This window comes from Cebus imitator, unplaced genomic scaffold (assembly GCF_001604975.1).
Source record: "Cebus imitator isolate Cc_AM_T3 unplaced genomic scaffold, Cebus_imitator-1.0 Scaffold306, whole genome shotgun sequence".
Taxonomy (NCBI): domain Eukaryota; kingdom Metazoa; phylum Chordata; class Mammalia; order Primates; family Cebidae; genus Cebus; species Cebus imitator.
Window position 1 is genome coordinate 238,861 of NW_016107621.1, and position 13,723 is coordinate 252,583.

At 50.8% G+C, this 13,723-nt stretch overlaps 1 protein-coding gene across 3 annotated transcripts in view; it reads right to left on the minus strand.

Annotated features, from left to right (window-relative positions):
* MEGF8 (multiple EGF like domains 8) overlaps nt 1-13,723 on the minus strand; it is a 55,115-nt gene that overhangs the window by 26,762 nt on the left and 14,630 nt on the right. For all 3 annotated transcript variants that reach the window (XM_017503068.2, XM_017503069.2, XM_017503070.2), the window contains 10 exons: nt 8,533-8,687; nt 8,090-8,209; nt 7,576-7,720; nt 7,330-7,493; nt 3,605-3,805; nt 2,382-2,582; nt 1,701-1,937; nt 753-871; nt 535-666; nt 342-455 (listed from right to left, as the gene is read on the minus strand). In XM_017503068.2, coding sequence (XP_017358557.1) covers nt 342-455; nt 535-666; nt 753-871; nt 1,701-1,937; nt 2,382-2,582; nt 3,605-3,805; nt 7,330-7,493; nt 7,576-7,720; nt 8,090-8,209; nt 8,533-8,687 — 1,588 coding nt within the window. The remainder of the gene's footprint in view (nt 1-341; nt 456-534; nt 667-752; nt 872-1,700; nt 1,938-2,381; nt 2,583-3,604; nt 3,806-7,329; nt 7,494-7,575; nt 7,721-8,089; nt 8,210-8,532; nt 8,688-13,723) is intronic.

The window sequence follows — 13,723 nt, forward strand, 5'->3', positions numbered from 1 at the left end:
AATTGGAGAGAGAGGGATGCAAATATAAATTTGGAAAGAGACAGAAACCAGAAGTCGCATACAAAAACAATTTTGGAAGACAGGCATAGATGGAGATTCAGTGAAAGGGAAAGCAGAGAGACAGAAACAAAGAAAGAAAACCAATTGCAGAGACCCGGAAAAGAAGGAAAAATGGAGAAGAGTGGGAGGGTAAAATAAACAGAAAAACAGTATGTAAAAGGAAAGGTGGCCATGGATAGGGTTAGGGCAAGAGGGCAGAGAAGCAAAGAGGCCATTAGAATGACCAGTCATGGAGGACACAGCTGGGCACCCTCCCTGCCTCCCCACTCGCCCCAGCTCACCGTCCCAGTGTGGGGTTATCCTCATTGCCACACCAGCCACACTCGTGGCTCTGCAGACACTCATGGCAGGTCAGGAAGCCATCACAGCTCCGGCACCGTGGCTCCGAGTGCACGCTGCAGGATGGCAGGGGTCGGGGGTCAGAGCCCCGGCCCCTTGCTGGCAGGGACCTTTCTCTTGCCCCAGGGACCATACCTGTCGTCCCAGCCTCGACAGCCCCCGTACGGGTACCGGGCCAGGTAGGCAGCAAACAGGAAGCAGGTGTGGGTGGACTGGCACCAGGCACACTGGCTCGAGTTGGCCAGGCAGTCCTCACAGGTCAAGCGCCTGGGTTGGGGAGCCAGGTCACTCGACAGCCAGCCATGTCCCCAGGCACATCCACCCACCCACTCCCTGGACCCAGCCGGGCTCACTGGCTGCAGAGCGGGGGACACTCCTCTGGGCTCTTCAGGGCACCCCGACCCCGGCCCCGCCGGCTACAGGCTGCATCCCCTTTGCGGCTGGTGCTCTGATGCCACTCACAGAAGGGGTCCTGGGGGATAGTTGGGCAGAGGAGTCAGAACCCCACTCAGCCCTCTCCTTTGGGCTCCTAGTGCCAATCCCACCCGCGCCCCACTCCGCAGACCGTCCCTGCAAGGCCATCTCCCTCCCCAGCTGCCTGCATCTCTGGACCCCTCCCTTCAGCCACAGACACCCAGGGGTCTGCTTGCCCAGCACCCACTCTCTCCTTTGGGCAATAGTGCCCCTTCTGTGTGGTCCGGGTGGGACTAATTCAATCCTCAGGATCCTGAGGTGGGCAAGGGACCACATTCCCTCCCTCCAACTCTAGTCATTGGCCCAGGAGCCTGCACAAGGCCCAACCAGAGCCACTGACATGTAATTCTGGGATTTCTGTTGAGCTCCTGGATGGTGGTAGGGCGGGTGGGGAGAAACAGGGAGCCTCACTGTGTTTGAGACTGAGCAGTGACTGAGAGTCTGGAGGCTTAATGGCTAGCTTGCCACTCACAAGGAAGCAAACCCTGCCAGGGAACAAGAGGACACAGGGTGTCAAGGGCTGCCTGACATCACATGAAGCTGGCAGGCCTGAAGGCCTACTCCTGGGCTCTGATGCCTGCGCTGAGAAACTCTCCGATATTGGAAATGGACGGAGTTGCATTCTCTGGCCCCTGCAACAGCAAGAGTCCTGACTCCCAGGTGCCTCTCTCTCTAGCTCCATCTCACCCTATCCAACAGGCTCTGCAGATCGAGGACAAAAGTCCTTGCTGTTTCCCCCACACCCCCGACCAGGGGTTCCCTTGGCTGCCCGTTGCCTGTTCTGGCTACCTCCACCTTGTGACCTCCCCTGGTGGCCCCACAGGCACCTGGGTGCAGGCGTGGCAGTCCCGATGCTCCTCGCAGAGTGGGCAGAGGGTAGGCACCAGTACCAGCAGGGACCCACCAGCCCCGTTGTCCTTGCAATGGGCCCCACCCTGGCGCAGGTGGCAGGTGGCACTGTTCAGGCACCAGCCACAGCCCTGGTCCGCCAAGCAACCCAGGCAGGAGGAATAGGAGGTGCAGGCTGATGAGCGGTATGGCTCCAGGAAGAAGAAGGAGATCTCCTGGGGAAGGGGCCACAGGAAGGGCAGCAGTCAAGGTCTGGGGTAGGGGTAAGAGTCTGGCACTAACTCAAAGTAGGGTTTGGAGCCCAGGTTGAGCACTGAGGCACGCACGAAGTCAGGATTTAGGAAACAGGTAAAGAGGTCCAAGGTCCGGAGGAATCTGGAGATTATTAGAGGTCAAAGTATGGAGGGCAGAGGTCAGGGTCAAGGGTGAGGAATCAGAAGATGCAGATGGGGGTCAAAATACGGGATCAGGTCAGGGTCTATGGGCAGAGGTCAGGGGCCATAGGGTTCAAGGGGAGGTCAAGAGTTCAAAGGCCAAGAGTTAAGGCATCCAAGGTCAGAATCTAGGGATTTCCAAGTTTGTTGCCTGGGGTCAGAAAGCTCAGTGGATCTGAGGCTGGGGCCTGCGGCTAGGATTGGAGGTGGGTCCTGGGTACTCACGCTGCCTCCTGGCACACCAGTCCGATCCCACAACAGAGTGAGCTCACTGTGCCCAGGGCCTGCTGAGCCATTGAGCTGGCCCCGGATCTCTACTGCGTACTTGTGGTCTCTCCCAGGCAGGGGGAAGAGGTGAGCAGACCCAGGGCGCTGTAGCCGCCGAGTCTCCTTCTCTTGATGGGCCACCCAGCGCCCCACTTCCTCCTGGGGTAAGGGTGAGTAACAGGCAGGGGCCTCAGAACCCTTCTCATTCTTTCCTCAGACTCCTGATACTTCCAAACTCACCTGGCACCCCACCCCCTCCTAAGAAGAGGAGGACCTCAGAGCTCCTTAGGTCCTGAGAACCTCCAAGGTGAGTCCCCCAGGGACTCCCCTCCTCCTCAGGTGATTTTTTTTTTTGAGACAGGGTCTCACTCCCACCCAGACAGGAGTGCAGTGATGCAATCATGGCTCACTGCAGCCTCAACCTCCCAGGTTCAAGTGATCCTCCTACCTCAGCCTCCCAAATAGCCGGGACTACGGGTACACGCCACTATGCCCAGCTAATTTTTGTGCTTTTTGGAGAGATGACATCTTGCCATGTTTCCCAGGCTGATCTCAAACTCCTGGGCTCAGGCAATCCGCCTGCCCCTACCTCCCAAAGTGCTGGGATTACAGTGTGCGCCTCCATGTCCCACCTTCAGAGGCCTTTCAAGTCTGACTCAGACCTTCCTCACCTGCTTCAAAGTTTCCCTCAAATTCTGCTCACAATTGAAAACGCCAGCACCCTCCCTCCTTTACTAAAGATCCATCTCTGGCTGGGCTCAGTGGCTTACGCCTACAATCTCGGCCCTTTGGGAGGCCGAGGCAGGCAGATCATCTGAGGCCAGGAGTTCCAGACCAGCCTAGCCAACATGGTGAAACCCCATCTCTACTTAAAATGCACAAAAATTATGCAGGAGTGCTACTGCACATCTGTAATCCCAGCTACTCGGGAGGCTGAGGCAACAGAATTGCTTGAAGCTGAGAGGTGGAGGTTGCAGTGAGCTGAGATCACACCATTGCACTCCAGCCTGCACAACAGAGTGAGACTCTGTCTCAAAAAAAAAAAAAAAAATTCCATCCCTGTCTCTGATTTCTCCCCAATCTTCCCCCAGAACTTTCAAATCACCACAGATACCCTATACCATATCCCTAGCCCCCATTTTTCCCATTAACACCCCCCTCAATGTCCCAGGCAGCCTTACCATGTTCTCTGTGTCAGGGCCACGGGCCATCCGGGCCAGGACGTGTAGGCGTTGGGCCCGGGCCCACACTGCCACGTCCTCAGCCCCCGGCCCACCTGGCCCTCCCGGCAGCATTGGATAGATGAAGCCACGGTAGACCAGGGACACATCCGTCTCCGTGCTGGGTGTCAGGGTGATGGTCGTGCTACGGACAATCGAGACCTGTGCCACCAGGGATGGGTATATGCATGAGTCCCTTTCTGCACTGCCCCCAAGTCCCCACACTCCCCAGGCCACATCAGAGCCAGAAAAGACTGGTCAACCCAAACTTCTTCCCCATTTTACCGCATGAGAGTCTGAGGCCAAGGGACAGGGGTTAGGTGACTTGCCAAAGGTCACTCTGGGAGAAGAGGCAAGAAGACCAAATTCAGACAATAGACGAGAGGGTCCCTGAGCCCACCTTTAACCCTGGTCTCTCTCCATTTCCATCTCACATCAAAACTCCAGGACTGGACATTTCAATGTCTTTTTCCCCAATTCCTCACCTTTCCAGCTAAGCACTTCAAAGCCCAGTTGCAATATTTAAAGTGGCAAAGTACAAGATATATTTTCCTGGTGTGTGATTTTGTAATAGCAGAAGAGTAAAAAACAGTCCAAGTGTTCACCAGTGGAGGCTATTTAAATAAACTACAAATGTAAATGGAATATTACACAACTGTTAAAAAAAAAAAAGAATGAAGGCTGGGCGCAGCTGGCACTTTGGGAGGCCAAGGTGGGCAGATCACTTGAGGTCAGGAGTTCAAGACGAGCCTGGCCAACATGGCGAAACCCCACCTCTACTAAAAATACAAAAATTAGGCTGGGTGTGGTAACTTATGCCTCACTGCGCTCCAGCCTGGGCAACAAGAGCGAGACTCCATCTAAAAAATAAATATATATATGTGTACATATGTGTGTGTGTGTATACATACGTATGTATATATATATGCGTGTGTATACATATGTATATACATACAAAAAAAACCCAAAAACTAGCCAGGCATGGTGGCATATGCCTGTAATCCCAGCTACTCAGGATGCTGAGGTAGGAGGTTTGCTTGAGCCCAAGAGGCAAGGTTACAGTGAGCCGAAATTGCTTGCCACTGTACTCTAGCTTGGGCAATAGAGAGAGACTGCATCTCAAAAAACAAAACAAAAAAAAAAATCAGAGCGTTTCTTTTTTTTTTTTTTTTTTTTTTGAGACGGAGTTTCACTCTTGTTACCCAGGCTGGAGTGCAATGGCGCGATCTCGGCTCACCACAACCTCCGCCTCCTGGGTTCAGGCAATTCTCCTGCCTCAACCTCCTCAGTAGCTGGGAATACAGGCACGCACCACCATGCCCAGCTAATGTTTTTGTATTTTTAGTAGAGACGGGGTTTCACCGTGTTGACCAGGATGGTCTCGATCTCTTGACCTCGTGATCCACCCACCTCGGCCTCCCAAAGTGCTGGGATTACAGGCTTGAGCCACCGTGCCCGGCCCAGAGCGTTTCTTAAGTTCTGTTATGAGAAGCTTGCCAAGAAGAAAAAAATGAAGCAGTTGAATAGTGTACATAGTATACTACTTTTGTGCGAAAGAAAAATGATAAAATGTCATGCTTACTTGCATTTGAATAGGTAGATTCTGGAATGAGGTCAAAGAAACTCAAATGTATCCTCCAGGGAGGTATAGTGGCCTTAAGTTGGGGCCATGCTGGAGCGAGACAGTTCTGGACCACTTAAGGGTTGGGGAGCAGGGTAAATGAGAGAGACTGTCCATTTAATGACATTTTTTATCTTTTTTTTTTTTTTTTTTATTAAAATGGAGCCTCACTTTGTCACCCAGGATGGAGTGCAGTGGCATGATCTCGGTTCACTGCAACCTCTGTCTTCCAGGCTCAAGAGATTCTCCTGCCTCAGCCTCCGAAGTAGTTGGGACTATAGGCTCATACCACCACACGTGGCTAATTTTTGTATTTTTAGTAGAGACGGGGTTTTGCCATGTTGGCCAGGCTGGTCTTGAACTCCTGATCTCAAGTAATCCCCCAGCCTCCGCCTCCCAAAGCACTGGGATTATAGGCACCACCAAAATGCCCAGCTAATTTTTGTATTTTTAGTAGAGATGCGGTTTCACCATGTTTCAGACCAGGCTGATGGTCTCAAACTCCTGACCTCAAGGGATCCCCCCTGCCAGCCTCCCAAAGTGCTGGAATTACAGGCGTGAGCCACCATGCCCAGTCCCAATGACTTTTGATATTATTGTGATTTTTGAACAATGTGAATATATGAGCTATTTTAAAAATCAATAAAGAGCCACTTTGGAAAACACTTTGGACAGTCCTCAATAAGATGAATATAAAATTACCATATAACCCAGCGATTCTGCTCCTAGGCATATAGCACAAGAATTGAAAACAGATGTTCAAACAAAAACATGTATACAAGTGTTGATAGCAGCACTATTCACAATAGCCAAAAGATGGAAACTGCCCAAATGTTCATCGGCTAATGAATGGATAAACAAATTGTGATACATCTATACGATGCAATACTACTCAATCATAAATGAAGTTATAACATGAATGAGCCTTGAATGAAGTTATAACATGTTACTCAATCCTAAATGAAGTTATAACATGAGTGAGCCTTGAATGAAGTTATAACATGGATGAGCCTTGAAAACATTATGCTGAGTGAAAGAAGCCAGACACAGGCCAGGTGAGGTGCCTCACACCTATACTCCCAGCACTATGGGAGGCCAAGGTGGGTGGATCACCTAAGGTCAGGAGTTTGAGAAGATCCTGACCAGCATGGAAAAACCCCATCTCTACTAAAAATACATATTAACTGGGCGTGGTAGCACAAGCCTGTAATCCCATCTACTCGGGAGGCTGAGGCAAGAGAATCACTTGAACCCAGGAGGCGGAGGTCACAGTGAGCCGAGATCGTACCACAGCACTCCAGCCTGGGCAACAAGATTGAAACTACATCTCAAAAAAAGAGAAGCTAGACACAAAAGACTCCATAATATAGGCGTCCATGTACATGAAATGTCCAGAACTGGCAAATCCAAAAATGGAAAACAGATAAGTGGCTGCCAGGGACTAGGGTGAGAGTGGAATAGAGGGTGACTATTCCACTCGGTGAGTCCAGGGTTGTCCCCTGGGGTGATGAAAATGTTCTTTAACAAGACAGTGGTGATGGTTGCACAATATTGTAAATGTGCTAAATGTCACTGATGATAAATTTTATGTGTGTTTTACCACAATGCAAGAATTATTTTTAAATGCAGCAGCTCATGCCTGTAATTCTAGCATTTTGAGAGGCCAAAGCAGGCGAATCACTTAAGGTCAGGAGTTCAAGACCAGCTTGACCAAAATGGTGAAACCCCGTCTCTACTAAAATACAAAAATTAGGCAGGCGCAGTGGCAGGTGTCTGTAATCTTAGCTACTTGGGAGGCTGAGGCAGGAGAACGGCTTGAACCCAGGAGGCAGAGGTTGCAGTGAGCCAAGACTGCACCACTGCACTCCAGCCTGGGTGACAGAGCAAGGCTCCCTCTCAAAAACAAAAAATAAATAAATAAATAATAAAGTCCATAAGAAAAATCAGACCTTGAATGTAAAGACTTTTGGAGTAAACACAAAAGGGATAAAGACGCATCTGAGACAAAACAAACCCTAGGACCAGGATCACCGACACCGCACCCAGGGCTACACCTCCTACCCACCTTGTCGGGCTGGGAGGTGTTTGGTGGCTGCTGGAAGGTAAGCAGGTGCAGGCCAGGCAGGAAGCTCTGGGTGACGCAGGCCTCCAGGGATGTGACGAAGACAGGCGCAGGCCCCCACCAGCCCACAGTGCCTGAGATCTGCTCCCCTCGGCAGCGTGCCTGCTCTGAGAGGACAGGGGATGGGGGCTGGTGGGTCAGTGTGGATTGCTGTGCCCCCTCACCCAGCATACTGCTGCGGACACTCACCAGGCCGAGGGAGGCAGCTCTCATTGTGCACGCACCAGCCCAGGGTGCCAGGTCCCCTCGGAGGAGCTATGGGGCTGCTGAAGGCCAGGCAGGCCTGGCAGTCACCCAGGAGGCGACCCAGGCCCAGGCAGCTGGCAGCTGGACACTGCGAGGAGGAGAGGGGACAGGGCTCACTGTCCACTGGAGCTCAAGAGATCTGGGAAGGAAGGGCTATGGATACAGGGTTCTGCAATGGAAAGGGCCAAAAAACTGGAGAACAGGAAATTAAAAGCTGGAGTGTGGGAGATCGAAAGGACGGGGGATGCAGGGATGGGGTCACAGGATCAAAAGGGTCAGGCTGTGTGGGACAGGCAAAGGTTCAGGACTCCACAGTCAGGAGTCAGGAAGAAGGATCTTCAGCATGAAAACAGGTCTCCCAATTGAGGGAAAGTCCTTGTCCACCTGGTTAGGCAGAGGGAGACACTGAGGGCAGTTCTCTGTGCTAGGGAACAGAGGGTCTAGGGCAGTCACTCACAGCCCCCAAGGGGGTCCCTGGAGGGGGTGCAGCTTGGCAGGCTCCCTGGCACCAACTGCATTCCGGGTCCCGGGAGCAGACGCTGTGGTCTGTGTACATGGAGCAATAGTCCAAGTGGTACTGCAGGGAGGCGAGGGGACGTTGGAGGAGGCCACTCAGACCTGGGCTGGCCTCCCAAGTCCCCGCGTGCTTTAGCTATCCCAGAGGACCCTGACTGCTCGGCACACCCACCCATTCCTTCCCCCAGGCCCAGGGACCTCTAGCTCGTTTCTTGGCCCCAGGGACCTCCTTCCCTCCTCTCACAGCCCTAGGGACCCTCTATTCCTACCAGGGATCCCCTCCCACCTTTCCCATCACCTGTGGACCCCCACACTTCTCCTGGGGATCCCCTCCCACCTTTCCCGTCACCCCAGCCACCCTTTCCCTGTTATCCCAGTGCTCACATCAGGGGCAGGTGCCTGGAACACAAAGGGGGGCACCTTGTAGGCCATCAAGTCCCCACGGGGCCGGCCACTGTACCCCCCAGCCACCAACAGGACACTGCCACCAAGCACCGCAGCTACATGTGAGTACCGACCACTGGGAGGCGCTGCTCGGCCTAGGGGAAGAGACCCCAGTAACATTATTAGACCCCAGCCCCTCCACCACCTTCATGGCTGCAGATTCTCCTGGGCTGCAGCCCAGGCTTCTATTCTGGAGCCCAGCCTTCTATTCTGGTGGCTGCTTCAAACTCACCTGCCCAAGGACACCCTCCCAGTCCGCCTGGCCCGGAACAAGCTGAGCTCCCTCACCCCTGCCCAAATAATCTTTCTGATTTTTTTTTTTTTTTTTTTTTTTTTTTTTTTTTTACACAGTCTCACTCTGTTGCCAGGCTGGAATGCAGTGGTGTAATCTCAGCTCACTGCAACCTCTGCCTCCTGGGTTCTAGCGATTCTCCTGCCTCAGCCTCCCAAGGTAGCTGGGACTACAGGTGCACGTCACCATGCCCTGCTAATTTTCATATTTTTAGTAGAGACAGGTTTCACCATGTTGGCCAGGATGGTCTTGATCTCTTGACCTCGTGATCCACCCACCTCAGCCTCCCAGAGTGCTGAGATTAAAGGTGTGAGCCACCACTCCCGGCCCTTTCTGATCAAATCCCGGGTCTACGACTTACTTGGGTTCAAATTGTGGATCACCTACTGACTAGCTGTGTGATGCTGGTCAGGAGACTGAACTTCTCTGAGTCTTGGTTTCCTCCTCTATAAGAAGAACCATCATCTTGTCCTCAGGGAGCTGGGAAGACTGAAGAACCTGCTGAGCCCCCAGCAGGCTGCCTCACTCTCCCGTTTTTGTCTATCTAGCACCAGCCTCACTTCTGGTGACAGCGCCTGATTTTCCTCTGGTAAACCAACCTTTCCCTCTCCCAGTCCATGAGACAGGTGAAGCTATCCCTGGTTCTGGCAGAGGTGTGGCCTTCTCCTGGCCCATCAGTAGCAGTGACTGGCTCAGGGAGAGGTATAGGACCTGAATCTCCATTCTCAGAGCAAGGACACTCTCTTCTCTCTGGGCATCTTATGGCAGTAGAAGATAATCCACGAGCTGCCTGTGACCATCTACACTAGGCAAGAGACTGAAGTGAACCCAGCTGAAAAGTAGAGTGAGAAATGGCTGATGCCATTTTGTGAGCACCTAGAACCAGCCCAGCCTGAAGACAACACCTATAGTTTGTCACTCAAGAGAGCCAGGAATTCTCCTTTTCACTTAAGTCAGCTGGGTTGGGTTTTTGTCAGTTACAGCCAAGAATCCTGACTGACAGGTAAGTGGTCAGTGAATGGTGACTTCCCTACCCTCTTATTGACCTATATGCACTCTAAGAGTATGGGACTTGGCCCAGGGAATCACAAACTGCAAAGCAGGAAAAGGCCTCCAGAAACATCACATTCCTGACTCCTGCCCAGTGAAGGGAACCAAGGGCTAGGCAGATGAGACCCAGAACGAGGGCCTCAGATGCCAGGCCTGGGCTTTATTTCTGATGGTCACACAGGGTTCCTCTGGGGCCTTTCCTCCTTCCCATCCCTTAAATGCTAAGGTTCCTTCCTTATACTTATCCTGTCCTCTCTCTCCTTTTCAGGGAGGAGGAGAAAACAGATAGGCCTCTGGGAAGCCCACAGGTCCCAGAAGTGATAAATCCAGCTTACGGCTATAAGTATCTTCTGAAAAGAGGGCCTGTGGCTTTCTTCTATTTCAAAGCAATGTCTGATCTAGTGAGAGTAAAAGATTTCTCCATATCCCCTCCCTGGTGAGCCCTCTGGCCCAGAGACAGGACCCTAGCTGCTATTAGAAAGACAATATGGCTGGGCATGGTAACTCACATCTGTATTCCCAGCACTTCAGGAGGCAAAGTCTCAGGAGGCTCGCTTGAGGCCAAGAGTTCAACACTAGCCTGGACAACACAGCAAGACCCTATCTCTACAAAAAAAATTTTTTTTTAATTAGGCAGGCTTGGTGGTGGTGTGTGCCTATGGTCTCAGCTGCTTGGGAGGCTGAGATGGAAGGATGACTTGAACCAAGGAGCTCAGCCTTGGCAACACAGTGAGACCTCATCTCTACAAAAAACAATTTATTTTTTTATTTTTTATTTTGAGACAGTCTCTCCCTGTTACCCAGGCTGGAGTGGAGTGCAGTGGGGTGATCTCAGCTTACTGCAACTTCTACCTCCCGGGTTCAAGTGATTCTCCTGCCTCAGCCTCCTGAGTAGCTGGGACCACAGGCGTCTGCCACCATGCTGGCTAATTTTTGTATTTTCAGTAGAAATGGAGTTTTGCCATATTGGCCAGGCTGGTCTCAAACTCCTGACCTCAGGTGATCCACCCTGCCTAAGCTTCCCAAAGTGCTAGGATTACAGGCATGAGCCACCAAACACGGCCAAAAAAATTTTTTTTTTAAATTAGCCAGGAAGGAGAGCATGGGCCTGTGGTCCCAACTACTTGGGACGCAGAGGTGGGAGGATTCCTCGAACCGGGAAGTCAAGGCGACGGTGAGCTATGATTGCACCACTGCATTCCAGTCAGGGCAACAGAACAAGACTCTGTCTCTAAAATAGTAACAATAGGCCGGGCGTGGTGGCTCACACCTGTAATCCCAGCACTTTGGGAGGCCCAGGCAGGTGGATCACCTGAGGTCAGGAGTTCAAGAACAGCCTGGGCAACATGGCAAAACTTCATCTCTACCAAAATACAAAAATTAGCCAGGAGTGGTGGTGTACATCTATAATCCCAGTTACTCAGGAGGCTGAGGCAGGAGAATCACTTGAACACAGGAGGCAGAGGTTGCAGTCAGTGGGGATTTATGCTACCACACTCCAGCCTGGGCGACAGAGCAAGACTCTATCTCAAATAAAATAAAATAAAATAGGGCTGGGCGCGGTGGCTCACGCCTGTAATCCCAGCACTTTGGGAGGTTGAGGCAGGCGAATCACGAGGTCGGGAGATTGAGACCATCCTGGTCATGGTGAAACCCCATCTCTACTAAAATACAAAAAATTAGTCAGGCATGGTGGCGTGCGCCTATAGTCCCAGCTACTCAGGAGGCTGAGGCAGGGGAATCGCTTGAACCCAGGAGACGGAGTTTGCAGTGAGCCAAGATCGTGCCACTGCATTCCAGCCTGGTGACAGAGCAAGATTCCGTCTCAAAAAATAAATAAATAAAATAAAATAGTAACAACAATAATAATAATGCCTGGCTGGATGCCGGCTCATGCTTGTAATCCTAGCACTTTGGGAGGCCAAGGCAAGTGGATCACAGGTCAGGCGTTCAAGACCAGCCTGGCCAACACAGTGAAACCCCGTCTCCACTAAAAAAAATACAAAAATTAGTCTGGGTGCAGTGGCTCACATCTGTAATCCCAGCACTTCGGGAGGCTAAGGCAGGTGGATCACTTGAGGCCAGAAGTTTGGGACCACCTGACTAACATGGCAAAAAACCCATTTCTTCTAAAAATACAAAAATTAGCCTAGCATGGTGGCACACACCTGTAGTCCCAGCTACTCAGGAAACTGAGGCATGAGAATTGCTTGAACCTGGGAGGCAGAGGTTGGAGTGAGCCAAGATCGAGCTACTGCACTCCAGTGTGGGCAACAGAGCGAGACTCTGTCTCAAAAATAAATAATAAAAATTTTAAAAAAGAAAGACAATGTGTGGTGCCCTTCACTGGGCATCGTTCTTCAAGGATCATCTCAATTTATTCTTACAGCTGCCCCATGGCATAAGTGTTATCATAATTTTCATTTCACAGATGAGGAAACTGAGGCACACAGCTTAAGTGATGGTTTTATACAGATGGTTGTTTGGGGCCGGCTTTAGCTCAGTGGTTACTTCGACAATGCTTTCTATGGTGGAAAATAGATGGCTGTCTGGATAGCCATGCTGGCTCTGTCACTTATCCACTGTGATCTTGAAAACGTTGCTGCTAAAGATACTATCAACAGAGTAAACAACCCGGGCAGTGGCTCACACCTGTAATCCCGGCACTTTGGGAGGCTGAGCAGGTGGATTGCCTGAGGTCAAGAGTTCCAGACCAGCCTAGCCAACACGGTGAAACCCTGTCTTTATTGAAAATACAAAAATATTAGCCAGGCATGGTGGCAGGCACCTATAATCCCAGCTACTTGGGAGGCTAAGGCAGGGGAATTGCTTGAACCAGGGAGGTGGAGGTTGCAGTGAGCCGAGATAGGGCCACTGCACTCTAGCCTGGGTGACAGAGCAAGACTTATCTCAAAAACAAAACAAAAACAACCTACAGAATGTGAGGAAACATTTGCAAACTATGCATCCAACAAAACTCTAACATCCAGAATCAATATGGAACTTAAATAAGCTAACAAGAAAAAAACAACCCCATTAAAAAGTAGACAAAGGACATAAACAGACAGTTTTCAAAAGAAGACATACATGTGGCCAACAAGCATATGAAGAAATGCTCAATATCACTAATCATGAGAGAAATGCAAATCAAAACAACAATGAAATGCTATCTCAAATCAGTCAGAATGGCAATTATCAAAAAGTCAAAAAATCATACATGCATGTGAGGTTGCAGAGAAAAGGGAATGCTTATATACTGCTGGTGGGAATGTAAATTAGTTCAGGCATTATGGAAAGCAGTTTGAAGATTTCTCAAAGAACTTAAAACAGATTTACCATTTGACCCAGCAATCCCATTACAGGACATATACCCAAAGGAATATAAATTGTTCTAACATAAAGACACATGTACATGTATGTTCATCGCAGCACTGTTCGCAATTGCAAAGACATGGTATCAACCTAAATATCCATCAGTGAAAGACTGAATGAAGAAAATGGAGGCCAGGCATGGTGGCTCAGGCCTGTAATCCCAGCACTTTGGGAGGCTGAGGCGGGTGTATCATCTGAGGTCAGGAGTTCAAGACCAGCCTAGCCAACATAGTGAAACCCCATCACTACTAAAAAACAAAAATTAGCCAGGCATGGTGGTGGGTGCCTATAATCCCAGCTACTCAGGAGGCTGAGGCAGAAGAATCACTTGAACCTGGGAGGCAGAGGTTGCAGTGAGCCGAGATCATGCCATTGCACTCCAGGCTGTGTGACAAGAGCAAAACTCCATCACAAAAA